We start from the raw sequence: 26,761 nt of genomic DNA, 5'->3' as shown, positions 1-26,761 counted from the left end.
CCCTCGCAGGCTCTGTCCTTGTTGCTTCCTCCAGGAAGCCTTGGGCCAAACATGGGGGCCATGCCTAGTGTTGGCTGAACGATGCGGCAGCACTCGCATCTCTCTTTGCGCTGCTGCCTGCCATCTTTGGGGGGCTGTTTTTGTCTTTTCTGCTACCCCCTTATTGCCCCCACACACTCTTGGGACTCTCTCTTTTTTTAATTGTGTTTTTTGTTACATTCTTTTTAAGTTCCAAACTGTCTCCCTCCCTCCCCATCCCACAGTATAGACACAGATTTTTATATATACATACACACATGCGTAAAACCATATACCATGTGTACTTCTATCTAACAGTTCTTTCCCTGGAGGTGGATAGCATCTTCCTTCATAGGGCCTTTGTAGTTGATTTGAGTATATATAATACTCAGAATGATGTGATTGTTCACAGTTATTCTTTCATCAGTATTGCTGTTAATGTATTCAACATTCTCTTGGTTCTGCTAATGTCACTTTTATTATTTCATGTGAATTCTTCCGTGTTTTTCTAAAATCAACCTGCTCATCATTTCCCATAGCACAGTAATATTCCATCACAATTACGTACCACAGCTGGTTCAACCATTCCCCAGTTGACGGGCATCCCTGCAGTTTCTGGTTCTTTGCCACTCCAAAGAGAGCTGCTGTAAACATTTTAGGACGTATGGGTTCTTTCCTTTTTATCTTTTTGGGAAACAGACCTAATAATGGCATTGCCAGGGCAAAGGTGTATACTGTTTTATAGCTCTTTGGGCATTGTTCTGGATCATTCTCCAAAATGGTTGGTCAGTTCACAGTTCCACCAATGATGTATTAGTGTCCCAATTTTCCATATCCCCTTCAATATTTGTTGTTTTCTTCTATCATCTTAGTCGATCTGATAGGTATGAAATGATGTCTCAGAGTTGTTACATTTTTCTAGTCAATAATGATTTAGAAAAGTTTTTCATTTGATTATATATGTATGTGTATTTTTGATTCCTTTATTGAAAAATTGCCTGTTCATATCCTTTGACCATTTATCAGTTGGTGAATGACTCATATTCTTATAGATTTGACAAAGGTCCTTATATATTTGAGATATGAGACCTTTATCCGAGAAACTGACTTTAAAATTTTTTCCCCCAATTTTCTGATTTCCTTCTACGTTGGCTACGTGATTTTTGTTTGTACAAACCCTTTTTAATTTAATGTAATAAAAATTATCCATTTTACATCTCACAATGCTCTCTAAAAATTCTTCTCCTATCCGTAAGTCTGATAAGTAATACGTTCCATGTCCTCCTAATTTACTTATGATAACTCCCTTTTTATCTAGGTCATGTGTCCATTTTGACCTTATCTTGGTAGATGGTGTAAGATATTGGTTGATAAGCAGTTTCTGCCAGTCTATTTTCCAGCTTTCCCAAATAGTGAATTCTTATTCCCAAAGCTTAAATTTTTACATTTTTCAAACACAAGGTTACTACTGTGTATTGTATGTCTACTCTGTTCTACTGATCCACCATTCTATTTCTTAGCCAGTATCAGATATTTTTGATAATTACTAGTTTATAATGTAGTTTAAGATTTGGTACTGTTAAACCTCCTTCCTTTATATTTTTTTTTTTATTAATTCCTTTGATATTCTTGACCTTTTGTTATTTTTTCTAGCTCAGTAAAATAATTTTTTGGTAATTTAATTGGGATGGTATTGAATAAGTAAATTAGTTTAAGTAGAGTTATCATTTTTATTATATTATTGTCTCTGCCCGCCCATGAACAATTAATCTTTCTTCAATTATTTAAATCTGATTTTATTTGTAGAAAAAGTGTTTTATGATTATGTTCATGTAGTTCCTGGGTTTATCCTGGTAGGTATGCTCCTAGGAATGTTATACTGTCTATGGTTATTTTAAGTGGGGTATTTCTTACTATCTCTTCATGCAGCGTTTTTTTGGTGATATATACAACTGCTGATGATTTATGTGAGTTTATTTTATATCCTGCTACTTTGCTAAAATTATTAATTGTTTCAACTAGTTTTTCAGTTAAATCTCTAGGACTTTCCAAGTATATCATTATATCATCAGCAAAAGAGATAGCTTTATTGATTCATTGACACTTCTGATTTCTTCAATTTCTTCTCTTATTGCTGTTGCTGTCATTTCTTTTTCTTTTTTTAAAAATTTATTTATTTTTAGTTGTCAACATTCACTTCCACAAGATTTTGAGTTCCAAATTTTCTCCCCATCTCTCCCTTCCCCCCCCCCCATGATGGTGTGCATTCTGATTACCCCTTCCCCTAATCTGTCCTCCCTTCTATCTCTTCCCCCCCTTCTCTCATCCCCTTCCCCTTCTGTTTTCCTGTAGGGGAGGATAGATTTATGTACTCATTTCCTGTATTTCTTAATTCCCAGTTGCATGTGAGCACAGTTTTTAACATGTGTTTTTAAAACCTTGGGTTCCAAATTTTCTCCCTTCCTCCCTCCCCACCCACCCTCATTGAAAAGGTAAGCAACTCAATACAGGTTATACATGTATAGTCATGCAAAACACTTCCATAGTAGTGATGTTGTAAAAAACTAAGTATATTTCCCTTCATTCTATCCCACCCCTCATTTATTCTATTCTTTCTTTTGACCCTGTTCCTCCTCAGAAGTGTTTACTTCTGATTACTCCCTCCCCTCTATCATCCCCCTGCTCTCTTGTCCCCTCTCCCCCCCATTTTCCTATAGGGTAAGATAGATTTCCATACCCAATTGAGTGTGTATGTTATTCCCTCCTTAAGCCAAATCCTATGAGAATAAGATTCACTCATTCCTTCTCACCTCCCCCACTTCCCCCCCACTGAAAAAAAGCCTTTTCTTGTCTGTTTTATGTGAGATAATTTACCCCATTCTCTCTCTTTCTCCCAGTAAATCCTCTCACCCCTTAAATTTATTCCCTCTCTCTCCCTTTCTCTTTCTCCCAGTAAATCCTCTCACCCCTTAAATTTATTCTCCATATATCACCCCTTCATCTTCAACTCACCCTGTGCCCTGTGTTTCTATGTGTCTATATATACATACATATAATTTTTTCTCTCCAACTACCCTAATACTGACAAAGGTCTCATGAGTTACGAATATCATCTGTCCATGCAGGAATGTAAACAGTTCAACCTTAAAATAAGTCTCTTATGATTTCTCTTTCCTGTTTACTTCTTCATGTTTCCCTTGAGTCTTGTATTTGAAAGTCACATTTTCTATTCAGCTCTGGTCTTTTCATCAAGAATACTTGAAAGTCCCCTATTTCACTGAATGACTATTTTTTCCCCTAAAGGATTATACTCAGTCTTGCTGGGTAGGTGATTCTTGATTGTAATCCTATACCCTTTGCCCTCTGGAATATTATATTCCATGCCCTCCGGTCCCTTAATATAGAAATTGCTAAACCTTGTGTTATCCTGATTGTGTTTCCACAATACTTGAGTTGTTTCTTTCTGGCTGCTTGCAATATTTTCTCCTTGACCTGGGAACTCTGGAATTTGGCTGCAATATTCCTAGGAGTTTTCCTTTGGGGATCTCATTCAAGAGGTGATCAGTGGATTCTTTCAATTTCTATTTTGCCCTCTGGTTCTAAAATATCAGGGCAGTTTTCCTTGATAATTTCTTGAAAGATGATGTCTAGGCTCTTTTTTTGATCAGGGCTTTCAGATAGTCCAATAATTTTTAAATTCTGTCTCCTGGATCTGCTTTCCAGGTCAGTTGTTTTTCTGATGAGATATTTCACATTGTTTTCTGTTTTTTTTTCATTCTTTTGGATTTGATTTACAGTGTCTTGATTTCTCATAAAGTCTCTAGCTTCCAATTGCTCCATTCTAATTTTTGAGGAAGTATTTTCTTTAGTAAGCTTTTGGACTTCCTTTTCCATTTGGCAAATTTTACTTTTTAAGGCATTCTTCTCATCATTGGCTTTTTGAACCTCTTTTGCCATTTTGGGTTAGGCTATTTTTTAAGGTGTTATTTTCTTCCTTTATTTTTTGGGGTCTCCTTTAGCAAGCTGTTGACTTGTTTTTCATGATTTTCTTGCATCGCTCTCATTTCTCTTCCCAGTTTTTCCTCTACGTCTCTTACTCATTTCTCAAAATCCTTTTTGAGCTCTTCCAAGGCCTGGGACTGATTCATATTTTTCTTGGAGGCTTTCGATGTAGGAGCTTTGACTTCATTGCCTTCTTCTGGTTGCATGTTTTGATCTTCTTTGTCACCAAAGAAGGATTCTATGGTCTGACTTTTTTGCACCTTTGTTTGTTCATGATCCCAGCCAATTATTTGAGTTTTTAACTCTTTGTTAAGGTAGGGGTCTGTTTCCAGTGTGGAGAATGTACTGTCCCAAGCTTTGGGGTGTTTCTATTCTAAAAGAGTGATAGCCAGGGATGAGTGTCCTGGCAGGACTGATTTGATTTGTATTTTCAGAGCCAGGCTGGGAAACGGGGGTAGGTGGGGGCAGGAAGGGCTCTGTTGAGGATGACCCCACCTGATGAGGATGGTGACCTTAGCCCGTGAGCACAGTGACCTTAACCAATGAGGATGACCGTGACTGTGACCAATGAGGATGAGACTGATGAGGATGACCACGACCGCTACTGATGAGGGTGACCCTGACTGATGAGAAAGACCCTCTGAGGAAGATGATCATGATTAGTGAGAATGACCGTGACCAGTGAGGATGACCCCGCCTGATGACTCCTGGAAAGTGGGTAGGAGGAAGGGAGTGAGTGTGAAATGTCTGAAGCCGATGACAGGAGAGGCTGGTGTTGTGGAGATAGTTGGAGAGGTGGGCTGGGGCCGGGCTGCAGACGTGGCAGGTGAAGACGTTTGTGACTTGATGGATTTGGTTTGAACCTCTGTCTTTGCACTTGGCCAGTTTCAGCATGGGCTGGGGCTGGGGTGTATCTCAGCTTGGGTAGCTTTGCAAATTTGCGAGGGGCTCTTATCCCAGCCCTGCAGAGGTCATTTTTGCATTTTCTCAATGAGGACTGGAGGTTCAGTGACTTAATCCTAATCACACAGCTGGCTGTGGGTTTCTAGATGGAGTCAGAGCTGAAAGGGCCTCAGCAACCCGTGAGCCCCCCACCCCCGATTTTATGGAGCTCGGAAGCCGGCTCTAAGGGCAGCCCTCTCCCTGCTGCCTCCCATCTGGCTGGGGAGAGACCGGCGGGACCTTTTCAAGTGCTTGTGCCTCAAACTGGTCACCTTGTGATTCACCACCTGCCTGATCAGGAGGCCCATCAGAGGGATGGACTACTTGGACGGGCCTCAGAGTCACGTGGACCTCGGTGCTGGGCATGAGAGAACCCTTCTGGCCTGGCTGCTCCTTCTCTGCTTGCCCAGCCAGACCTCGTGGACCGAGGCCCCTAGAGATCATTCCAATGTGTCTGGGACCCTTCCTGAGACAGTAGAATGTGTAGAGGCATTGATCTCTTTTGGAAGCTCACCTGCAGGTTCGTCACTTAAAATCCAAACTGAGCTCTTACGACCCACACAAGCACCCATAATCACTCCAGGCTACTTGTAAGAGGGAAGGGACGGCCGACATGTCTGAGAAGATGTCTGAGAAGATAGTGTGGTGCTGGGCATTGTGCTGATTGTTGGGGATGCAAAGAAAGGCAGATGGCAGGTCCTGCCCTTGGGGAGCTGCCAGTCTAATGAGGGAGACAAGCTCCAAACCAGTAGGCACCGGTAGGCCAAATAAGAAATCATCACCAGAGGGAAGGCGTCACGTGGCCTGCCCTGTGAAGTCCGTGGGCCCTTTTTCCTGCCCCTCTTACCTTGTACCCCTTCCTTTTGGTGTCCTCAGGACCCGGGCTGGCGCCTTTTCTCAGTTCGGAAGGTGCCCGTGACAGTGGCTGGCTTAGAAGCAACAGCAGATACACCGTGATGGGCCAGTGTTCTTTCTTGTGATTCTCATTGGCCTTGAGGAATGGTTTCGAGCCTCTCAGTTAAGATGTGCTCTCAGATCTCCCCACTTGGAGGGATGACATGTTTATCGAGAAAGTGAAAAAAGCTTTGACCCTTGATGGAACAGCTGCATCCAATTCCTTGCTTGTCAGATGGCCTCGAGACCTTGGGAAGCCCCTCGTCCAGTCCCCCTGGGCCTTTGTTCCTGGCCATCCTAGTCTCCTAACAGTATTGGTGCCATTGACCAGGATGTGTTTGTTTTCACCAGGAAGACGAGTCTGAGTCAGTTGCAAAGGCCGAGAGTTTGAAGGACCTTCCGCGTGTACAAGAAACCGACAATCCATTGACGGTCCTCAAAAATATCTTGTCACAGGTATGTTGTGCCTTGAATTCTTCCTTCTCTCCCCTGGGGGTTGGGCTTCAGGAGGGTGGGTCCCCCTCCCCCAGCCTCTCACGCTGGGCCAGGTCTGCGTCTGGACGGCAGGCATGCAGGCCTCAGGGAAGCCGGCCCTGGAGTTTGCCTTCATATGATGTTCAGTTAGCAGACACCTGGTATTGCTTCAGGGTTGAGTTCTCATCAGGGAAACTCCACTAGAGAAGGAGAGGCTTCCTGTGTGCCTAGCACCACGCTGGGTGGCAGCGTGGCAAGGAGGGCCAGACATGGCCCTGCCTTCCAGGAGCGCTCCATCAGCCTGTGTGGGAGTGTGTGATGTCCCGGTACCACGTTGGAGGAGGGGGCAGGGGCACGGACTCCTTCAGCGGGGGGGCTTGAGCAGGCCTCATGGAGGAGGTGGCCCCTTGGCTCCAGCCGGAGGGCTGAGACTGCCTTTCCCTTGGCATCCTGGGCACCCAGTACGGTGCCTGGCACGTCGGTAGTAGGCTGCTGCATGGCCTGTACTAGCCAGCGTTCGTGAAGCGCTTTGAGGCCGGCAGACAGGCTCTCATCTGGGAGGTGGGTGAGTCAGTGCTGTGTGATGAGGATGTGGAGGCTCAGAGAGGCTCAGAGAGAAGCCCAGGGCCCCTCAGCCGGGGAGGACAGTGAGGGCAAGCAGGATCCAGAAAGGAATTGGGAGGGCCTGCGAGCCTCACCTTTTGGAGCCTAGGCCTTGGGGAGTTGGCAGGGTATTGATGGTTAGAGAGATGAGAGCAGGCGACCCTGACAGGGGAGCCAGGGAGAGGATTTGGGAAGCAGTTACACTCGTCCTGCCTCAGGGGGCGATAGTGTTTCACAACTTCCTGGGTGAGGGAAGAGCCTGTGATGGTTCGGAGCTGGGGAACCCTTGGGGGCTGCCAAGCAGAGGTGTCGGGGGCAGTCACCCTGCTCTCAGGCCACTCGGAGCTGGCTGGAGGAAGGAAGGGCAGGGTGAGAGAGTGGGTTAGCCAGGGGATGGTGGCGGTGCTGTTGGCTGGATGCCCTGGATGGCTTGTGGGTTCTGCTTTCCCCAGAAACCGGGTCGTGGAGACGGAGCCATTAGGGACACATTGAGTCAAGGGCCCGGTGGTCACGTCCTCTCGGGGCCCAGTTCTGTCAGCCTTGTCAACTTAGGGTGGGGCACAGTGAGGATGCTCACACGATCCCCCAGTCACAGAGCGTGTGGTCAGCTCGGCCCCACGACCCGGCTTTCTCCTGGAGCCTTTGAACTGCGAGGGGAAGGCAGGTGGTTGGCAGGTGGTTGAGCTTTGGTCACGGTCCTGGGATGTAGCCTCCTTGAGGGCAGGAGCCCCTTGGCTCGTTGCTTGGGCACCAAGTGTTGATGAGCGAATTGAACGTGGGCACCTCCCCGCTTCTCAGCGTGCGTCTTCCCCCTTGTGCTCCTGGGCTTCATTTGTGCACATTTGTTCTCATGCGTTTTAATCTCTCTTTCTGAAGGAGGAAAATAAGCTGATTCCTGTGGACCAGCTGGGTCAGAAGCTCTTGGCCAGCATAGAAATATCCTGGAACAAGAAGTATCGGAAGCAGCATGGGTCCCTGCTGAAGGTAACCATCGCCCCACCCGCCCAGGTGACCCTTCTGGTCCTCTCGGCCCTGACCGTCAGAACCGGAGCGAGGGCCGCTCTGGCCGAGCCCGGCTCCTCCCTCCGCCAGCAGGACAGCCGGCCTTCGTTCCTGTCCCGGAAGGAATGCTCACTTTCACCAAGCAGACCAGGACTTCCGGGGCCTGTGTGGGTGGCTTTGGCTCCATCTGATTCCGACTTTCTCTGGCCCATTAGACAAGATGAATCAGCTTCTGCGATCTTAAATTCAGCCTCCCTTGAGGTCCCGGCCTGGCATGGTCATCAGTGTGAATTGTCCAGACCACTTAAGACCATCCCCCTGCTGAGGCAGATCAGCACCAGCTGTGCACTTAGTAGGAGGTCAGCCAATCAGTAAACATTGGTTAAGTGCCTACTATGTGCTGGGCACTGTGGGATACAAAGAGAGGCAAACCTTGCCCTCAAATTGCTTACAGTCTAATGACTGAGACAATACACCAGCTTCTATGTACAGACATACATAGGAAGAATGCACTGGAGAGAATCAGGAAAGGCACTTGTCATATGGGGAAATCAGGGAAGGCTTCCTGGGGAAGGTGGCAGCCGGGAGGTGGAGATGAGGAGGAACAGTGTTCCAGGCAGGGAGCACAGCCAAAGAAAATGCCCAGAGTCTGGAGGTGGAGCGTGTCTTGTTCAGGAAACAGCCAGGAGGCCAGAGTCACTGGTTCGAAGAGTAGGTGGGAGAGCAAAAGAGGACTGGAAAGGGAGGAGGGGGCTTTAAAAGCCAAATGGGATTTTGTATTTGATCTTGGAGGTAATAGGGAGCCACGGGAGTTCCGAGGAGGTAATGTGATCAGATCTGCATTTTAAGAACAACACTAGACCGCGAGGTGGAGGATGGACCGGAGGGGACAGTTAGCCTCCCTCGGGAGAGCCGAGCAGCCCCCAGAGGATCTCCGCGAGGCCTGCGGCTGGGTTTTAGGGCTGCTCTTCAGGGCAGCTAACTCCTGCTGCCACCAGTCTGGGCCGTGACCTCCGGCTCCCCCAGCCTGGGCCGTGACCTCCGGCTCCCCCAGCCTGGGCCGTGACCTCCAGCTCCCCCAGCCTGCTGGCTGCACGTAGGGACATCATGAGTCAGGGAGGGGACTTGTGGCCGTAGGGTAGTTGTGGGACCCTCCCTGCCAGAAATGCTAGCAGTCGGGCTTGATTTGATCCTTGTGCTCAGGGCTAGAGAGGACAAACTTGAAATGTGAGAGTGGTGTGCACCCTGTTGGGAGGGCACCGGGTAGTGGGCCTAGTGCTGGGCTGGGGGCAGGACAGGCCAGTTGGCCAGGGCCTCGAAAATGGCCAGAGATGGGCAGAGGGAAGCAGGCTCGTCTTCGACGTTTTGGAGATGCCAGTATGACTGAGGTCATTTTTTCAGCAGTGCTCCACGTGTAGCGTGGGACGCCGGAGCGCTGCCTCTTCTTTGTTCCAAGCCTCCGAGCCTCCGAGCCTCCCCAGCAGGCCCAAGGCCGCCGCCCCTCAGAGGGTCTTTCAGTGTGCATTCCTCTGATTTTTTTGTTGTGTTCTTTCCTACGGTTGGGGATGGCTTGGATTTCCTCCTTTGCAAAGTGCCTGTGCGTTCCCTTTTTCCGTTTGTGTGTTGGCGAATGGCTCCTACTCCCACATGTTTGAGTCACTTTGGGGCACAAGCGAGGCCAGGGGCTGTTGTCTTGCTCCAGCAGGCTCTTGGGGGTGGGGGTGGAGGGCATTCCCCCTTCCCGTTGCGGCTGTGAGGGGGCCCTGGGGCAGATTCTGGTTCGCGTTTGACCCGAGTGCAGCACTCTGGGCACATGGTCTTTTCTTCTTCCTCTCCTGCATTCCCAGAGGGCTTGTGGGCACCCTCTTGCTCAGGACCCCACTCTGACTGTCTCTAACATTGTCCTCTTGGCGGATGGAGAAAATGGACCTGATTAAAATACCCTAAAGTGGGTAGAGCAGAGGGCCCCGAAGAGAGCATGATGGCCACGTGGCCCCCAGCCCAGAGTCTGGAGGAGGGGTCTGAATCTGCCTCCTTGCCGGACTCTGTCTCCTCGTGTGTAAAATGAGGCTGAACATCTCGGGGCCCTTCCTTGCCAGCTTCCTGGTCCATCCAGGCCCTCCCAGCACCATCTCTGGGTCTGGTCCTCTCTGGGGTCCCTGACTCCTCCGGTGGCCATGTGAGGTCATCATCCAAGGTCATGGCTAATTGGTGTCCTTATTTCTTTCTTCCCTTTCAGTTTTTGCACGCCCATTCTGATGTGTTTCTCCTCAGCTCCAATCCCAGCAAGGTCTGTCTAAGGAGGGATGTCAGCCCTCCACAGCTGCCCTTGACTGAGCATAAACAGCCTGGCCCTGATGCCCCTTCTCACGGCGAGGGCCTCGTGGCTTCTGGAGCAGAGCCTGCTGGGGATCTGTGGCCGGAGGTCAGCGCTGAAGGCCCTCATTGGTTTGACATAAATGATTCTCAAGTGGAACCCATCCGGGAAGCGGACATTGAGAAGCAATTCCAGGGAAAAGAGAGTGCCTACATGTTGTTTTACCGAAAGATGCAGCTGCAGAGGCCTCCAGAAGGTACGGGGCACGGGCTTCTTGCTCTCAGCTTCTGTCCAGAGCAGGAAAGACCAAGCTTTGGTCTTTGAAGAAGACCTTGCAGGAGGCCCAGAGGGTGAGAGGTTCTCAGCTCCCTGCTGTGGGCCAGGTGCTGCAGGAGACCCAGGGCACGGTCTCTGCTGGCGTCTAGGTCAGTCCCCACAGATTGGAGTGCAATCATGTCAGAGTGGCTACGCCAGGCCAGTTCTTCAGCTGGTCAGACAAGTCCCCAGTGAGAATCTGCCTGCCATTGCGGCGAGGTGTCAGAGAGCCCAGTGTGCTGGGCCTGGGCTCAGGAAGACTTGAGTTCAAATCTGGCCTCACACACTGACTAGCTGGGAGACTTTGGGCAAGTCACTAAACCTCTATCTGCCTTAGTTTCCTCTTCTGTAAAGTGGGGATCCCCATCGCACTTCCCTCCCAGCGTGGTTGTGAGGATCAGCTGTAAGAACTGTAAAGCACGTAGTGGCACAGGGCCTGGCACCTGGTAGGTGCACCTGTGACTGTCATTATTCCTGGGCTGTCTTTTGCAGCTGAGGGAGCTGCTGGGGTTCCTGGGAGAGTGAATGACAGCTCTGGGAGCATGTGGATGGCCTGGGGCAGAGGTGGGGCCTGACCCCTCATGTTCTGGCTTTGAGGCCAACGTTGGCTACAGTCTTTCCCCAGTGCCTCTCATTAAGACTACGGGCCATATGGGAGTTGTTAGCCTGTATTAGGGGAGGGGGAGTTCAGTGCCAGAATTTGTTAGATGAGGTCACAGGTCAGGACCAAACCAAAGGCAGATCTCCGCATTTCCGTTCTGTGGGCTAATGGAGACAGGCTCTGTCCGCTCCTTTCCCGTTAGGATGCTGGGCGTGTATGGTCTGGTCAGTGAGTGGTTTTTATTTGAGGAACCTGTGAGTGCTAAGCATGACGGGCCTCTGTAGGCATGGCCCAACTTTGTCGCAGGAATCTGAATTTTCAGGCATCCCTGGCCTGTCTTTCTTTCTCCCTCCTCCCCTCTTGAATTAAAGTAGGGATTTGCCCACCGGTGAGCCAGTGGGGTAGCGTGGTGTTCCACCATTCTCTCTCAAGGAGAGAGACACAGCACAGAACTAACATTCGAGGCTTCCAGAGGTCTTTGCTATCTGGTTTTAGCTTGTCAACCCTCCTAAGGGAACCTCTGGTTTGAAGTAGGTAATTATATTTTAAGCATTTGTGTCGTCTCCCCTGTAGAATGTAAGCTTCCTGAAGGCAGGGGCTGTTTTTTTCTTTTTGTCCCCTCTGCCTAGCAGAGTGTTGGGCACGGAGTACATATGTATCAGTTGATTAGTGAAGGGATAGACTGAGAACTGGGTTCATAGGGAATGGTACTTGTGTGCCTGGCTGGATGGAGGGTGCCTGTGGGAGGGGCTTTCGATCCCTGCTGAGTGATGGGCCATCGCAGAGGAAGACTCCGGGGGCATGCCTCAGGTACCCGAGGGGCATAGTGGAGCCACGGGGCGGGTGGAGCCTTGGGAGGGAGCCAGATGTGGCCACCGCGCAACCTGGCCTGTGATTCAAGATGGCCCCACAGACCGGCCCATTGAGGCCTTGTGCCTGAGGAGCAGAGTGATTAGGGTGATCCCCAAAGACGCAGGTCCGGCTCTGGGAAGTGGCCCTTGGGGCGTGGGCTGGGACCACCATCCTGAATCTGCTCTCCTTTGGCTGACCTCAGATTAACGAGGGCTTTTGTTCACAGCTCAGTCCAACCCACAGTACAAGGTTCCAGGTCACCTGCTGAGGGAGGTGCATGAGGCCAACAGGGAGCTGCAGAAGAGGAGGTAAGTCTGCCCAAGGCTGGGGCAGGCCGTGGGCCTCCTGGCCGGCTGGGTTCTGCTCAGCTCCAGGCTGCTGGTCCTTGAGGAGGGGCCTTCGCGGGGCGTTCCCTGAAGGTCGTGGTAGCCAATGAGGCACGTGGTTCTCGAGCTTTGGGGGAAGGGACTCCTGGTGTTCGAGTGACGTGGAAGGTCTTCGAGGACCGATTCCTTCTCTGGCTGTGATGCTTTCCAGGACAGACTATGACTCAGTGGTCAACACCCTCGACCTGCATCTCCACCTGGGCCCTTGCTATGAGTTTTATGATGGCGCCCTGCACCCTTCTTCTTCCGTAACAGAAGATTGCATGTTGGACTTGACCATTGATAAACGGAAAACTGTAGGTGATCTTCGGCAGTCGGTATTTCAGGTAACGTACATTCGCGTGGACTTGAGCCTGCTTGCAAGTCGAGCTCAGATGCTGATGACTGCTTCTCCTGTTTCAGCCTGGGGCCCGGGGAGGGCCGTGGCCTGTCTGGGGAGAGTGGAAGTGGATGTGCCAGAGCCTCTCAGCCCTCCCTGAGCCCCAGCCTGGCTCCCCTTTCCAGGCCCAGCTGTGCCTCCTGGCCTGGCCTTAGGGGGCTGGAACATTCCCGGTGGGCGGTTTATTAACCGAGGTGAAGATCAGCCTGGTGCCATGTTATTCCTTAAGGCTATTTCATTGGTGAGGATGACATTGCTAGAAGCGGGTGGTGATTCAGCGGAGGTGTTAGACTCAAGACAGCTTTCATTGGCCTTTGCTTTAATTGTTTCTTTAGTCAACGTGTCCATCGAGGGACAGCCTTGGAGTCAGGAAGCCTGGGCTCACATCTTACCCCTGACATGTTTGAGTGAGCCAGCTGACAGCTCCATGAACCCTTCGAGGCTCAGGGAACCCTTAGGGATTGCGTATAGCAGAGAAAGAGCTGATCTGCATTGGTTGAGTGGGTTTCCTCACTGGGAAATAGCCAGGCCAGTAGAGTCATGGGTCTGGACCATCTGTCATTGTGTTTAGTAATAGTGCCAGAATTTTATCGGTTCCAACCCCTTCAGTTTACAGGTGAGGAGACTGAGTCCCAGAGATGAGCAGTGACTTGCCCACAGTCACATGGGGAGCAAGGGTAGAGCCAGAGGTTTAAGCCCAAGGCATCTGCCCCAGCGACTGTGTCTTTTCCCCTGTGTCCAGGCTGCTGTCATTTGTAGGCAGAAGGAAAAAATATTTTTCCAGGTCAGATGCCATTTGACAATCAGGTACTCGTCCAGCTCCTTTGAAGAATGACCCCCGAGGTGTCACCTTTTGAACACAGCGCTCCTTGGCAAACTGTCCTCCACTTCTGGGTGGTCTCAGGGCCCATTTTGTCGTGGGCTAGCCTTGGTTGGGAGAATGGGAAGGGCTCCATGAGTCTGGGCACCGTGCCTGCATGGGAGCCAGGCACCTAAGGCTAGACTCCGCCTTCCCGAGGATTTCCAGGGGCTTACCGAAGCAGACCTTCAGACAGTGTCCGAGCAGGTGGTGGGTTCCCCCACCATCTCAGGACTCTGCGAGGGGGGCTCCTCCAGGTCAGCCTGGAGTTGTTTCTGGTCTCTGACTTTGTGCAGCTCTCTCTTCCTTCATCTCCAGCTCCTGGAATTCTGGGAAGGGGATCTGGTGCTCAGCCTTGCCAAGCTCGTGCCTGCGGGACTCCATGTTTGCCAAGCCCTCGAAGGTAGGCCCCTTGTCCTCGGCACCCCCAGGACTTGAGTTGGCTGTCCAGCCTCCCTGTCTATCCCCACCCCTTAGATGGAGCCTGCTGCGGGGGGCTGGAGGCAGGCCGAGCCCAGAAAGGGCTTATGGGATCTGAAAGGCTCTGCCTTAACGTGCTCTCTGAGATGTGAGATCTCCCTTCCACCTTGCTGGGGACGGCGGGGGGGGTGTTAGGAAAATGGACGTTGAGTCTTTGCCCGAGTGAGGAGACAGGCTTAATTCCTGCCATCTTGCACGAGCAATACTTTGCATTGGTCATGTGGGCGGCGCCTTTTCGGTCCAGGTGCTGAGAGAGCTTGCCCAGCGCCCTCATTTCTGGCCCACCGTGGCCCTCAGCTCACGGCAGAGCTGAGAGCAAGATGTAGAGTTCCCGTGTGTGCTTCCTTCTACCTGCTGCACCTTGGACAGAGGTGCTCTGGACCCTTCCCTCCCTGCCCCTGGCCCTCAGTGTGCAGAGGGGCTGCCCACAAGCTGGGGAGCTGGGATGGGAGCCCCACGTTGTGTCAAAGCTTCATGCTGCCTGTCATCTTTACTCTTTGTTTTCCATCTGTCTGCACTCTCCTCAAGCCCTGCTCACTGTGGAATCCAGCAGTCAATCCCCTTAATGGCATTTCCAGCGATTCTAAGATAGAAGGAGCGTGGGTGTAACTGACCTGTCCAGCTCCCCAGTGCTGCCGTGCCCATTCGGGACGGGCGCCCTTCTTCTCTGCTAGAAGTGTGTCCTGGGGGATCTCAGCCCTCGACTTCTTGGACACCTCCCGCCGCGGGGGGAAGCCTTGGCAGCCAGCATCTTTCCGAGACAGAGGCAGGGTTTAAACCCCGGTTGTCGGTCGGCTGGCTGAGAAGTAAATAAGCTTATCCATTGCCTTTGTCTCTCCCAAGTGCCCCTTGTGTTACCAATGCTCTGAAAAGGGCTGGGTGCTGAGAGGAGGCGGGCGACAAGTGGTTTCACTGGTGATCCCATCTTTGTAGGAGATGGACTGACATTGCATGAAATTGAAATGACCGATGGGGAAGACATCTTTGTGTGGAATGGGATGGAGGTAAAACCTACTTCAGGAAATCTTTATTGTAACTTTAAACCTTAATGTCATTGCAATAAGATAACCTGCTGCCGGTGTAAAGAATGTTCTGATCATGCAGGAAGAGTTAGAAGTTAGGAAACTGGGAAAAGGTTGGAGGAGTCTTGGCCGCACTGCCGCCCTCTCCTGGCATGGAGTGCCCGACTTCTAGTTAGTCTTTCCGAGCTGCGATTTGAAAATGATTTGACTGAAAAATACTGTTTTGTGATGACGGCTTTTCATTTGTTGAGCTTGAAATGCCAATTCATTCATCAGGGCTTTCTGGAGCACCTGCTTTGTTCCTAGCGCTGTATTAGGGTTTGTGAGGGCTCCCAGAGAAGTATAAGACACAGCCTTACATGCCTTGAAGGAGCTTAACACCTCACTGGGGAGATAAGACACATGGAGGCACGTAAGTCACAACACCGCAGTAGACAATTGCATGCCGAGTGACTGTACAGGCAATAAGTGGGTGTAATTAGCCATTTAGGGTAAGCCTTCGTAAAAGAGGTGTGATTGGACCTGGGGCCTCACACGTGGGATGGGTTTAAGTAGGAAGGAATTGAATGCGTTCAGGCTGGGGCCAGAGCCTGACCAGAGGCTGACAGAGGGAAAGGCTCAGGAGGCTGTTCCACTAGAGGGGCCCGTTTGGTATTGGGACCTAACCAAAGGAACGTTGGAAAGGCCAGTTGAGAAGAGCCTTAAGTTGTAGGTTGATGAGTTTGGGCTCAGTCTGGCAGCAAAGAGGGCAGGCTCTGAAAGCTTCTGGGTAGGGACGGGGGTGTGAGAGCAAGGTGGAATTTCAGGAAGAGTAAGCAATCGCCAGGGGCGTCCAGGATGAACTGAAGGGAGAGATTGGCTGCATGGAGAGCGAGGAGGAGGGCACTCATTGCCTCCATCTTCACAGAGGGGTCAGATGAGGATGAACAGGAAAGAAGTGGCAGGAGATTTTTAAGCCTTGATCTGTTGACTTGTTATCCCAGGCACAACAGAATAACATTTTCATTGCCACTCATAAACTTTCACTGTATTAGACTTTGTTTTGGCCAGTTAGGGTCTGACTCTCCTTCATCTTGACTTTGTTTCCCAGGTTGGTGGGGTCAAGATTCCAGTCGGTGAGGACGCTCTTCCCATCCTTTTGAATATCCTTCAGCTGACAAATAGCAGTGATGGAGAAAACGGGCAGCCATTTGAAGAACTCCACCATGTGTTTCCCTCAAATGCTGAAGTTGGCTCCATATTCACGGCCTTAGCATCCCCTGTTGGCATCCTCCTGGTGAACATTACAGGCTCTCGCATTCTCGAGTTAGAGAACTGGACAGTCATTCCCAGGGAGAACTTTGGAAAGACATTCAGAGAGCAAGGCCTTCAAGACGGCAGCTGCGTGTGGATATTAAGCTCCAGCAGCTATGACCAAAGGTAACTGACCGAGGGAACAGGTGAGCTCTGCTCATGCTGTTTAAAGTGGGTTTGATCACCAGGCCTTCCGTCTGCACACCCTCTTGTGAATGCCCATGCTTAGTCTTTGAGACAGTAGGTAGATCTGAGTGGCTCTGAGGCACGTGGCACATTGAGTGAAGGACACAGTGTTAGCACAGAGTGGACTGAAAAGCAGGTTTCTATAATGATGGATCTTTTTTTCTGTTACAAATTGGAGATGTGTTTCCATAGAAACCAGTCACTCAGTAGAATGAGTGGAAAACTGGGTGAGGCAGGTATTATGTCTCCTGGGACAGCAGTGCTTGCTGGCCAGGTCCCTCAGGGCCTGTTGCCTTGTGGCTCATTCTGGTCCCAGCCTGGTCAATATCCCTTCCCTTCCCTCCCCGTTCTTTTTTATTTTTTTTTTAAGGCAATTTGGGTTAAGTGACTTGCCCAGGGTCACACAGCTAGTAAGTATCAAGTATTTGGTCTGAGGCCGGATCTGAACTCAGGTCCTCCTGACTTCAGGGCCGGTGCTCTGTCCACTGCCCACGCGCCACCTAGCTGTCCCCTCTCCGTCTGGGTCTGTCATGGAATTCTCGACTTCTAGGTCTCCCATAAAACAAGGGGCACGCTTTTCCCTGAATGTTACTTAAGTTTTCTGACATCAGGCTCTGCAAAATGGGTTCTTTCCATCCTTTGTCAGTACAGATGTCTGCAGCTGTCCCAAACCCTCTCATCCCTCCTCAATTCTCCTCCCTGTTTCCTCTTTCTGTCGAGAACCTTGTCTTATATTTTACAGAAAAACTGAGGCCATTCGTCATGAACTCCCCACTTCTTCCCTTCCTCATTTATCACTCAGGTTCCTTCTGCCCCTCCTTCAGCCTTGTCTCACGTGATGAGGTGACCTCACTCTTTACCCAGGTTAATCCCTCTACCTGCTAAGGTGACCCTGTTGCACCTTGTACCCCTCTCTGTCATCCCCACTCCTGCACTTATTTTCACTTTCTCCTTCTCTACTGGCTCCTTCCCTACTGCCCACAAACATGCCCATGTCTCCTCTATCCTGAAAAAAGCCCTCATTTGACCCCTCTGTCCCTGCTAACATTTTCCTATATTTCTTCTGCCCTTTGTGGCAGAAGCAAGTGGCTGAAAAGACCACCTACGCATACCTCCACTTTCTCTCCTTTCACTCTTCTTAATCCCTTACAGTCAAACTTCTGACCTCATCATTGCACTGAAGCTGCTCTCTCCAGATTGACCAGTAATCTCTTAGTGGCCAAGTCCATGGCCTTTTCTCAGTCTTCATTCTACTTGACCCCCTGCAGCCTTGGACACTGTGGCTCACTCTGTCCTCCTTGATACTCTCTTCTCTCTAGGTTTTTGGGTCGCTAGTCTCTCCTTGTTCTCCTTACTCTCTGACCTCTCCTTCTCAGTCTCTTTTGCTGGATCCTCCTCCAGGTCACACCCTCTAACCACAGGTGTCCTTCAGGGTTCTGTCCTGGGCCTCTTCTCCCTCTGTGCTACTTCACTTGGGGATCTCATCAGTTCTCACAGATTTAATTACCATCTCTATTCAGATGATTCTCAAATCTCCCCTTTCTGCCCCAGAATCTCTGCTGAGCTCCAGTCTTGCATCTCCAATTGCCTTTCAGACATCTTGAACCAGATATCCAGTAAGCACCTTAAATTCGTTATGTCCAAAACAGAACTCATTATCTTTCCCCCTAAACTCTCTCCCCTCTTCTCTTCCCTGTTATTGCAGAGAGCACCCCCATTCTCCTAGTTCCTCAGGCTCTCAACTTAGGAGTCATCCTGGACTCTTCACTCTCTCTCACTCCCCGTATCCAATATGGTGCCAAGGCCTGTAGATTTGACCTCTTGCAACGTCTCTTGTCGATTTCACCTCTGCAGCATCTCTTGTCAGTTTCATCTGTGCATCATCTCTGGTCCATTTCACCTCTGGAGCACCTCTGGTCCATTTCACCTCTGTAGCATCTCTTGTCAGTTTCACCTCTGCAGCATTTCTTGTCAGTTTCACCTCTGCAGCATCTCTTATCAATTTCACTTCTGCAGCATCTCTGGAACACACCACTCCTTTCTGTCCTTTGACACTGCCCCTACCTGGGTGCAGGCCTTTATCTCCTCACACCAGGACTATTGCAATAGCTGCTGGGCAGGGGATAGGGATGGGGGTGGCGTGGTTGCTCAGAGTGCCTGCCTCATGGCTCTTTCCACTCCAATCCGTCCTTCATTCAGCCACCAAAGTGATTTTCCTAAAGTGCAAGTCCAACCCCCCTACTTAGTAAACTCCAACAACTCCTCTATTTTCTCCAGGATCAAATACAAAATGCTCTGTTTGGCCTTCAAAGCCCTTCATCACCCATCTTCCTCCTTCCTTTCCAGTCTTCTGACACTTTACTCTATTCTCCCCCACATCCTCTTCAGTCTACTAACACTGGCCTCCTGGTTGTTTCACAAACAAGACCCTCCATCTCTGGGCATTATCTCGTTTGCTCCGTTTATTTGTTTCTCTATTTTTTAGCCAAACGGCTGCTGCTTTATAATCTGGTTTGACATCTGGAAGTGCTATTCCCCTTCATCCCTCCCTTTATCCTTCCCACTTTTCATAATTTCCCTTGATAATCTAGATCGTTTGTTTTTCCAAGTGAATTTTGTTACTATTTTATTGAGTTCTGTAAAGTATCCCTTTGGTAGTTTGATTATCATAGTGTTAAAAATATAAATTAACTTTGGTAGTTTTCATTTTCATTATATTGGAATGGCCCAGGCATGCACATTGAATATTCCTCTAGCAATTTAAATTATTCTTTATTTCCTTAAGGAACACCTTATAATTGAAACTAGTATTGAATGTATTTTGGCAAAATGATTCCCAAATACTTTATACATTTTGAAATTGTTTTGAATGGGATTTCCCTTTATTGCCTCTTGGAATGCTGTTGATTTTTGTGGGGTTTTTTTTTTAACCTATAACTTTGCAGAACCCATTGTCTCAGTAACTCTGCTGATTCCCTAGGATTTTCTAAATAAAGCATCAGGTTATTAGTGTATAGGGATAGTTTTGTCTATTTTTTGCCGATCTTTACACCTTTAATTCTTTTCTCTAGAGTTATATGTCAAATAATGGCAGGGAGAGTGGACATCCTTGTCCTGCTGCTGTATTCACTGGAAAGCTTCTTTGTGGTTCCCCATCGCATATGTGAAGCTTTAGTTTTACATAGATATTCTTTACATTAAAAAAAAAAAGTTCTTTAGGTGTGTACTTTGAGGTTTATCTGTTTGTTTTTTAGCAAAAAATGAGTGTTGTGCTTTGTCCTAAGCTTTTTCTGAAACTCTTGAGGTGATCTTGACGTTTGGCATGTCTCGGTTTTAATGAAATTAATTTTGCTGATTGTTTTTCTAATGTGCTGTCCCTGTGTCCTGGGTCTAAAGTCCACTTGGTCTTGCTGATCAATTTCTTCAACAAGTTTATGTAGTCTGTTTAATGGGATTTTATTTAAAATTTTTGAGTACTCATTTGTTCCTGATTCTGGTCTGTAGTTCTCCCTTCTAGCTTTGCTTTATTTTCTTGTGGTTTAGGCATTAGCTCTATATATGATTAAAGAGAAGTTGGGTAGAGCACTTTCTCATTTTTTTCTGTCTATAATTGGTATTAATTTTCCTGCGCGTTCATCAATACTAGGAAATTTTTCCTTTGGTAGTTCGTTGGAGCTAAAGTTGTATTTCCTTAGTGAAATTGGATTATTTAGGATCTCTGTTTGGTTTTCTGTTGGATTGGGTATTTTTTTTTTAATGTATTTCTCTATTTCTTTGGTGTTCTCAGTTCTGGTAGTGTATAATTGTAGTTAGTGGGTTCTGATAGTTCTATTTTTCTTTAGGTTTAGTTACGATTTTAGCTTAATCATTTGCTATTTTATTGATTTGATTTTTCTATCCTTGTTTTTAATTGGGTTGACTAAAAGTTTTTTTATTTTGTTAATGTATGTTTTTAGGGATATTATTCACCCCACCCTCACCCCAGACTCCTTTAGCTACATCCTAGAAATTTTGTTATGTGCTTTCATCATCATTATTGTCTTTTACATAATTACTAATTATTTCTGTGATTTCTTCTTTGACCCACTTGTTATTTAGGATTTCATTGTTAAGTCTCCATTCAGATCTCTGTCTTTTGTTTGTACTCCCTGAACCACATGCACTTTTTATTATGTGATGGTCTGTAAAAGATATGTCTACTCTATCTGCTTTTTTTCCCATTGTTTGCCAGATTTCTGTGCTCTAAGAAGTGGTTAATTTTTGTAAAAGTTCCATGTGATGCAGAGAAGCGCACATATTCTTCAGTCTCATTTAGAAGATGCCCTAAGTCTTTTAGCTCTAGTTTCTTCAAGAATTTGTTCAATTCTATATTTTCCCCTTTTCCTTTTAATAAAAATGGGTTAAATTATTTCCTCACTTGTGTTTTCTTGGTTGTATTTACTTACCTTTTTTGTGTTTCTGTTGCGTAGGTGAGTGCAGATGTAGCAGTCTGCTCCCGCTTGGGTTTTTTATGTAGGAGTGCTTCTGGTGAGTCTGTCTCTTTAGCACTGATGATGAAGTGCAGGTGGGCAGGGCATGTCACTTTGGCTTGTGACTTGAGCCCCTTTACTTTGGTGAATGTGTTCTGTTCAATGTGGTAGCCTTTGGTGAGTGCAAAGGAGTTTTGTGTTACGAGATTCTCTCTTTGTTCCATTTGGAAGGCCTCTTCCTGACCCCCTGTAGAAGTTATCGTTTGCTATTGGAATTATTACATTCCCCCCCGCCCCCCGCCCTGTGTCTTAGCGTTGCAGCATAGGGTTTTTTCCTGGAGGCCACCTATGTATTCCTTTGTTTTTGGTGTTCAGAAGTCAGGGATGTTTCCTTGGGGGCCTTCTCGAGCCCGTCGTCCCCCTGCACCCCACTCTAGCATCTGTCTCATGCAGGGAGACTGGAGCCCTCTAGAGGGTCCTCCCCTTCTGTGGAGCCGCATTTCCCATTTGCTCGCTCGCTCGTGTCTTCGAAGAGACTCACCACCCCTGGTTCAGGATTTCTGCCTTGGAGCACAGAAGTTCTGCCAATTTGTTCCCTTGGAATGGCTTTGAAGATTCAGATTTTTCTCTCAAGCTGTCTGGAAGCACCTGATTATGGTTTGATATTCCTTTGGGATCCTCACTATCCTCTGTGCCACCAAGGGCTGGGTCTCAGTGATTAAAGGACATTTGCAATGGTTGGGGTGCCTTGGTGGCCACCTCCCCTTTACTGTTGACTTATCTGCTTGTGCTCTGGCTTTTTAAATGAGTTTTCTTCCTTCTTCATTCATTAGCGGTTGCCTACTTTCTGACTTTTCCTTTTGATGGTGGCTCTTAGGGACTAGGCCTCAAAGCTACGCCAGCCTCTTTCCTCATGGAGGATTCACTTTTCATGGACCTCAGTCTGTGGAGGACGACTGACCTGACCCCATCTGGCTGCCAGTCCCCTTTCCTTCAGGCCTGGAAATGGAGTTCCACAGGCTCGTGCGACCCCTGTCTCATTTCCCTCATTCTGCAGTTTTCTGACTGAGCAGAGCTGCCTCAGGCGCAGTGTGGACCCACCTTCCTGTACTTCCCCCTTCCTCCTACAGACGGCTGGACGGGTTTTAGGTCTGCATGGTCTGCTGCTGAGTTCCTGTTAAGGTTCTTGGCATGTTGGCCCGTGGAGACAAGCGCGTCATTCTTTTGGGGAGTTTTTGAAAGTTGACAGAGACCTATCCTGTCCCTCCATCCCTCTGATCATCTGACTTGGAAGTTCCCAGTATTGAAATTCTCACAGCCAGTGAAACCAGGTAACAGGAGGATGCTGCGGCTGACTGGTGGGGTGGCTCATTCAGCTGGTGACTCCCCCAGCGTTAGGCCAGGTGTGTAAGGACGGAGCAGTTTCCAGAGGCGTGAAGGGGACGCTCACATGTGGGAGGATCAGGACAGACTTCCTGTGGAAGGTGGAACTTGAGCTGAACCTGGAGGGAAGATGGCGTTCCTGAGGGTCAGAGGTGAGCAGGGAGAGCATTCCTGGCATGGAGGAGGGGGCAGCAGAGGCTGGTTTGTCTAAACCACAGCGTGTAGGAACAGGTTCAGGGCAGTGGGAACCGGACTGGAAAGGGCTTTGGGAGCTGGGGAAGGGTCTTCTTGGCTTGGGGAATGCCAGGTGAGACTGGAAGAGTGTCTGCTCAGCAGCTGCGCAGAACGGGGCGCTAAGGCTGCTGGGATGCTCCCGGGGGGCATTGAGGAGAGAGTGGCGGCTGTGTGACAGAGAAGATGGCGGTTGAACTCACAAAAAGTTGGCAGCGGATGGAATTTAGAGGGTGAGAGAGCTGAAGGAGGTGTCAGAAGACCTGAGGTGGCATCCTGTCTGGGTGACAGAATTGATGGAGTTGCTGCAGCGGCAGGGACGTTGGAAGAGGAGCCGGCCGGTGTTTGGGAGAGATAAGGACTTGTCCTTTGGATGTGCTGACTCAGGGTTGGTTTGCGGGGCTCCATAGGACGGTTGGTGTTGTAGGACTTCAGATCAGGGAGAGCCTGGGCCTTCACACGCCTGGCTGAGTGTCGCCTCCATAGTGCTCGTTGGCACGGCCTTGGGAGCTAAGGAGATGAGCTGAGAGGGCCCGGAACAGAGCGTAGGGGGACACCCCCCCGCTTGGGGTTGGGTGTGGCTGATGAGCTGATGCCGAAGCAGGAGAGCCAGCAGAAAGCCGTTTCAGGAAAGCCTCCCTGAGTGGGGTGGTCAGCAGCCTCAGACGCTGGGGACCGAGGGGGTGGTGAGAGGGATGATGGCTGAGAAGAGACCCTCGGCCACCTCGCAGAGCAGTGTGAGGTGAGATTGAGGAAGGAGGGAAAGGCCCTTCCTAGAGTTTGACTCTGAAGGGGAGGACGCTGCAGGGCTCTTGCTGGAGGGGGACGGAAGCGTGGGGGTGGTGGTCAGCGGCTTCGAGGAGTTCTCTTGAGCAGGATTCTGGGTTGCTTCGTGCTGGACGGAAAGGCAGGAGGAGACGCCATTTTACAGGGCACTCGGCCATCCCCTCTCACAGAGGCTGTGTGCGTCATCGTGATGCCCAGAGGGGAGGTGGCCGCAGAGCCACTGGGTCACGGAAGCCCGGACACGCACTCGGTAGGGGAGCCTGTTTCCCTTTTAAGGACGAGCGGCCTTGTCTTCTTTTGGCTGAAGCAGTGCCTCCGGGAATGTGGAGGGCTCGTTTTGTGAGGGCTCGTTTAAAGTGACCTGTGTGGAGTTTGAGAAACGTTGGTCACCCCCGGGGTACAGGGAACGTGAGAGTGTCACTTTGTGAATCTGTCCCTTGCTTGCAGCTTGATGCTGACCGGAAGCAGATGGGCGAGCCCTCTGAGCAACTTCAACTGGATGCACGTTAAGAATCTGTGTCAAGCAGATTCCGAGGAGGAGCACGTGAAAGTTTCGGCGACTACTGAAACAGTGAGTAAAGAAGAGTGGGGCCAGAGCGTGAGCGACAGTAGGGAGAGTGCCGGGTCTGGGGCTGCCCAGGGGATGGCTGGGAGGAGGGGGGTGAGAAGAGTGAGAGGGGAGGGGAGGTGGGGGTAGGAAACCCCGTCCTTGGCATCAGCCCCGGCCCCCTGCGCTGCCTCTCTGGCTGAATTTGGCAAGCCAGAGGTGCTTAGTGGTCTGGCAAAGTCACGGAAGTGGGATTGTTTGCAAAAGTCTCTCCCATTCGAAAATCTCCTTTACCCGTTCTTAGAATTCTCCAGAAAATGTTCATTCCCTAGTTTTCCTAAAACTTTCCCTAAAGTCCAGAGTTTTGGAGTTCCCTGGTCACTTAGGGTGTTTCTTCATTCATCTGGTTTAAAGAAACTGAAGTTGTGAATTTCAGGAAGTCGTTTGTGCTTCTTGAATCGTCCAGTGTCTCATGACTTCTTGGGTTTATGGGGAAGAGCCAGTTCAGACTTTGGGACCTGTTGAAAGCCAGTCCATTCGTAAGGCTCCATGAAGTGGATTGTTTTGGGTTTCCTTTTCCTGTGAATTCTCTGACACTTGTTTCCCCAAATCCTTGTGAAACCAGTCCCTCTGGGATGACATGTTTCCTGGAAAACCTTTGATTTGTTCAGGATTTGTGTCGAACAGCTAGGCCCCACTTTCTTAGGACTTGTTTCCCTCACAGTCCCTTCCATGCAGTGGGCGGGCTGTCCGGGAGAGAGCTCCATGGCAGGACCCTCTGTGGAGGCTGCCGGGAGTGAAGGGCACAGCTGGATTCTAAGCCAACTTCCCCGAGCCTCAGTTTCCCCATCTTCCAGCCCTTGTGCCTAGTCTGTGGTTGGGTGGGGAAGGGAGCATGGGTGAGTTGGCTTCTTTGGCCTCTGGGCTCTAAGATTGGAAGATTCTCTTGAGTTGATGTGAGTCTTCTGTCTCTCTCTCTCTACCTAAAAATCAGTTTTACAAACTCCCCAGTTTACAAGTCTGTTTCTTTTCGTTTGTAATCATAAAAACTTTGAACATTTTTTATTCATTTTTTGCCTTTTGGGTCAACGTTAATTCCATTGTCCTTGTTTAAAGGGAGTTTCTTAGTGGCCTATGGGGTGGAGTATTGGATGTGTAGAAGCCCAGATTTCAAAGAAAGAGCTCTTTGGGATGGGATAACTTTTGTAGTAGCCAGGAATATAAAACTCTTTAAAAATGGGCTGAGAGCCATGACCAGGCGCTCCCTCCATGTGCACCTCTGCTCCCTTCCTTGGCTTCTTGCCTCCTGGCCACCCTGTGTGGTCCAGGATGCTTAGTTAGGGATGGTCATTTGTGTGTCTTTTAGGTACCAGGGGTGCCAGGTTATACCCAATCATTCATGTGTCTTTTGGGTACTGGAGTGCCAAGTTATGCCCAATCATTTGCATGTTTTTTAGGTACCAAGGGTGCCAGGTCATGCCCAACATGTCCTTGGCATGCTTTTCTATTTCAGATGCTGTTGGACATTCGAATCAAAGCTGTCAAGGAGCTGGGGTTGCAGGAGGAACTGGGTAGGTGCATTTTCAGGTGAAGCCAAGTGCGTGTTTCAGGAAGGAGGCAGGGCTTTGGCAGATGCACAGATGAAAGTAAAACCAGCTAGTGTCTTGGGGGGGGTGACGCAAGCTTTAAATAAGTGATTGGAATCCCCAGGGGTGTGGGAAAGGGCAGTGCTCAGAACGGTGAATGGCAGGGAGCTCTCCTGGAGGACCTGGGGGGCCCAGGCAGCGTAGGGGGCCGGAGTGTGGGGGCAAGGTTGGGGATTCTCTGACTCTCGCACTCTGACCTGCCTTTTTGTGCTCTCTTTGCTTCCAGTTAATAACAGCTGCCTGAGGCTGATCGATCGAAATGGGCAGCTGCTTTCTCCAGGTAGGTGGGGTCTCCTTGCCATGGCCTGGTCCTGTGGCTGCCCTCGTGGAGGGTGGCAGGAGGCTGCCTTGGTGACCCGGATGTGAGGGTGGCGGGTGGTTTGGCTGTGTCTTTGGTAACTTCTGGGCCGCTCCACAGGCTGTGAAGTCCAGCCCCTTTTATAGATGAGAAGGGACCTCAGCTGGGAAGTTTCTGAAGTAAGATGTGAACCCACTTCTTACTGGATTCAGATCCAGCACACTGTCCGCTGGGCTCACTTGATTTCCGAGCTTTACTGCCGTGGTCCTCCCTGGTGTCCTCAGGGCCCAGGGGACAGGCTGGCTGCCCTGGGGTCCCATCTCCTTTGTGCTCAGTCCTTTCTTCATGGATGTGAGTGTTTTCCTCAGAGACCCCCTGTGGGGGCGAGGGAAGAGTCCCTGCATAAGCTGGCCTCGTTTGACTTCCAGAGAGGTCTGCGCGAAGTGACGCTAAGATTCATGAGCCAGTCCACCAAAAGCTTCCCTGTCATTGCAGTGGCCGGCCTCGGGAAGGCTGCACAGAAGAACCGGGCCCTGAGGGGCCGTCTGGCTCATTTGTGTGTGTTCCTCTTGGCCTTACTTGGTCTTACTGACCTCTCCTGGCCCAAAGTCTGTCTTGATGGAAGAAAGCCCAGGCTCCCCCAGCCTAGGATTTAGAGCCTGAGCCTAACCCTGCTGCCCCCTCTGTTAAGTGGACCTCTGACCCAGCTGGCCCCCTCCTGCCTCTGGGCCTCCCCTAGGCCATTCCCTGGAGTGAGAGGCTGAGTGCACCCCTGC

The 26,761-nt window shown here is 49.6% G+C and overlaps 1 protein-coding gene across 4 annotated transcripts in view; it reads left to right on the top strand.

The window, feature by feature from the left end:
* Positions 1-26,761, top strand: part of LOC114025730 (ubiquitin carboxyl-terminal hydrolase 40-like) — a 64,132-nt gene that overhangs the window by 15,886 nt on the left and 21,485 nt on the right. For all 4 annotated transcript variants that reach the window (XM_027839209.1, XM_027839199.1, XM_027839228.1 and 1 more), the window contains 11 exons: positions 6,208-6,312; positions 7,810-7,917; positions 10,175-10,508; positions 12,247-12,328; positions 12,558-12,732; positions 13,963-14,047; positions 15,058-15,128; positions 16,237-16,565; positions 23,942-24,065; positions 25,555-25,612; positions 25,914-25,967. In XM_027839209.1, coding sequence (XP_027695010.1) covers positions 6,208-6,312; positions 7,810-7,917; positions 10,175-10,508; positions 12,247-12,328; positions 12,558-12,732; positions 13,963-14,047; positions 15,058-15,128; positions 16,237-16,565; positions 23,942-24,065; positions 25,555-25,612; positions 25,914-25,967 — 1,525 coding nt within the window. The remainder of the gene's footprint in view (positions 1-6,207; positions 6,313-7,809; positions 7,918-10,174; positions 10,509-12,246; positions 12,329-12,557; positions 12,733-13,962; positions 14,048-15,057; positions 15,129-16,236; positions 16,566-23,941; positions 24,066-25,554; positions 25,613-25,913; positions 25,968-26,761) is intronic.

Source organism: Vombatus ursinus, unplaced genomic scaffold, assembly GCF_900497805.2.
Source record: "Vombatus ursinus unplaced genomic scaffold, bare-nosed wombat genome assembly UNPS02004679.1, whole genome shotgun sequence".
Lineage (NCBI taxonomy): Eukaryota > Metazoa > Chordata > Mammalia > Diprotodontia > Vombatidae > Vombatus > Vombatus ursinus.
Note: the sequence above shows the minus strand (reverse complement) of the source record. Positions and strands in the feature narration are given on the sequence as shown.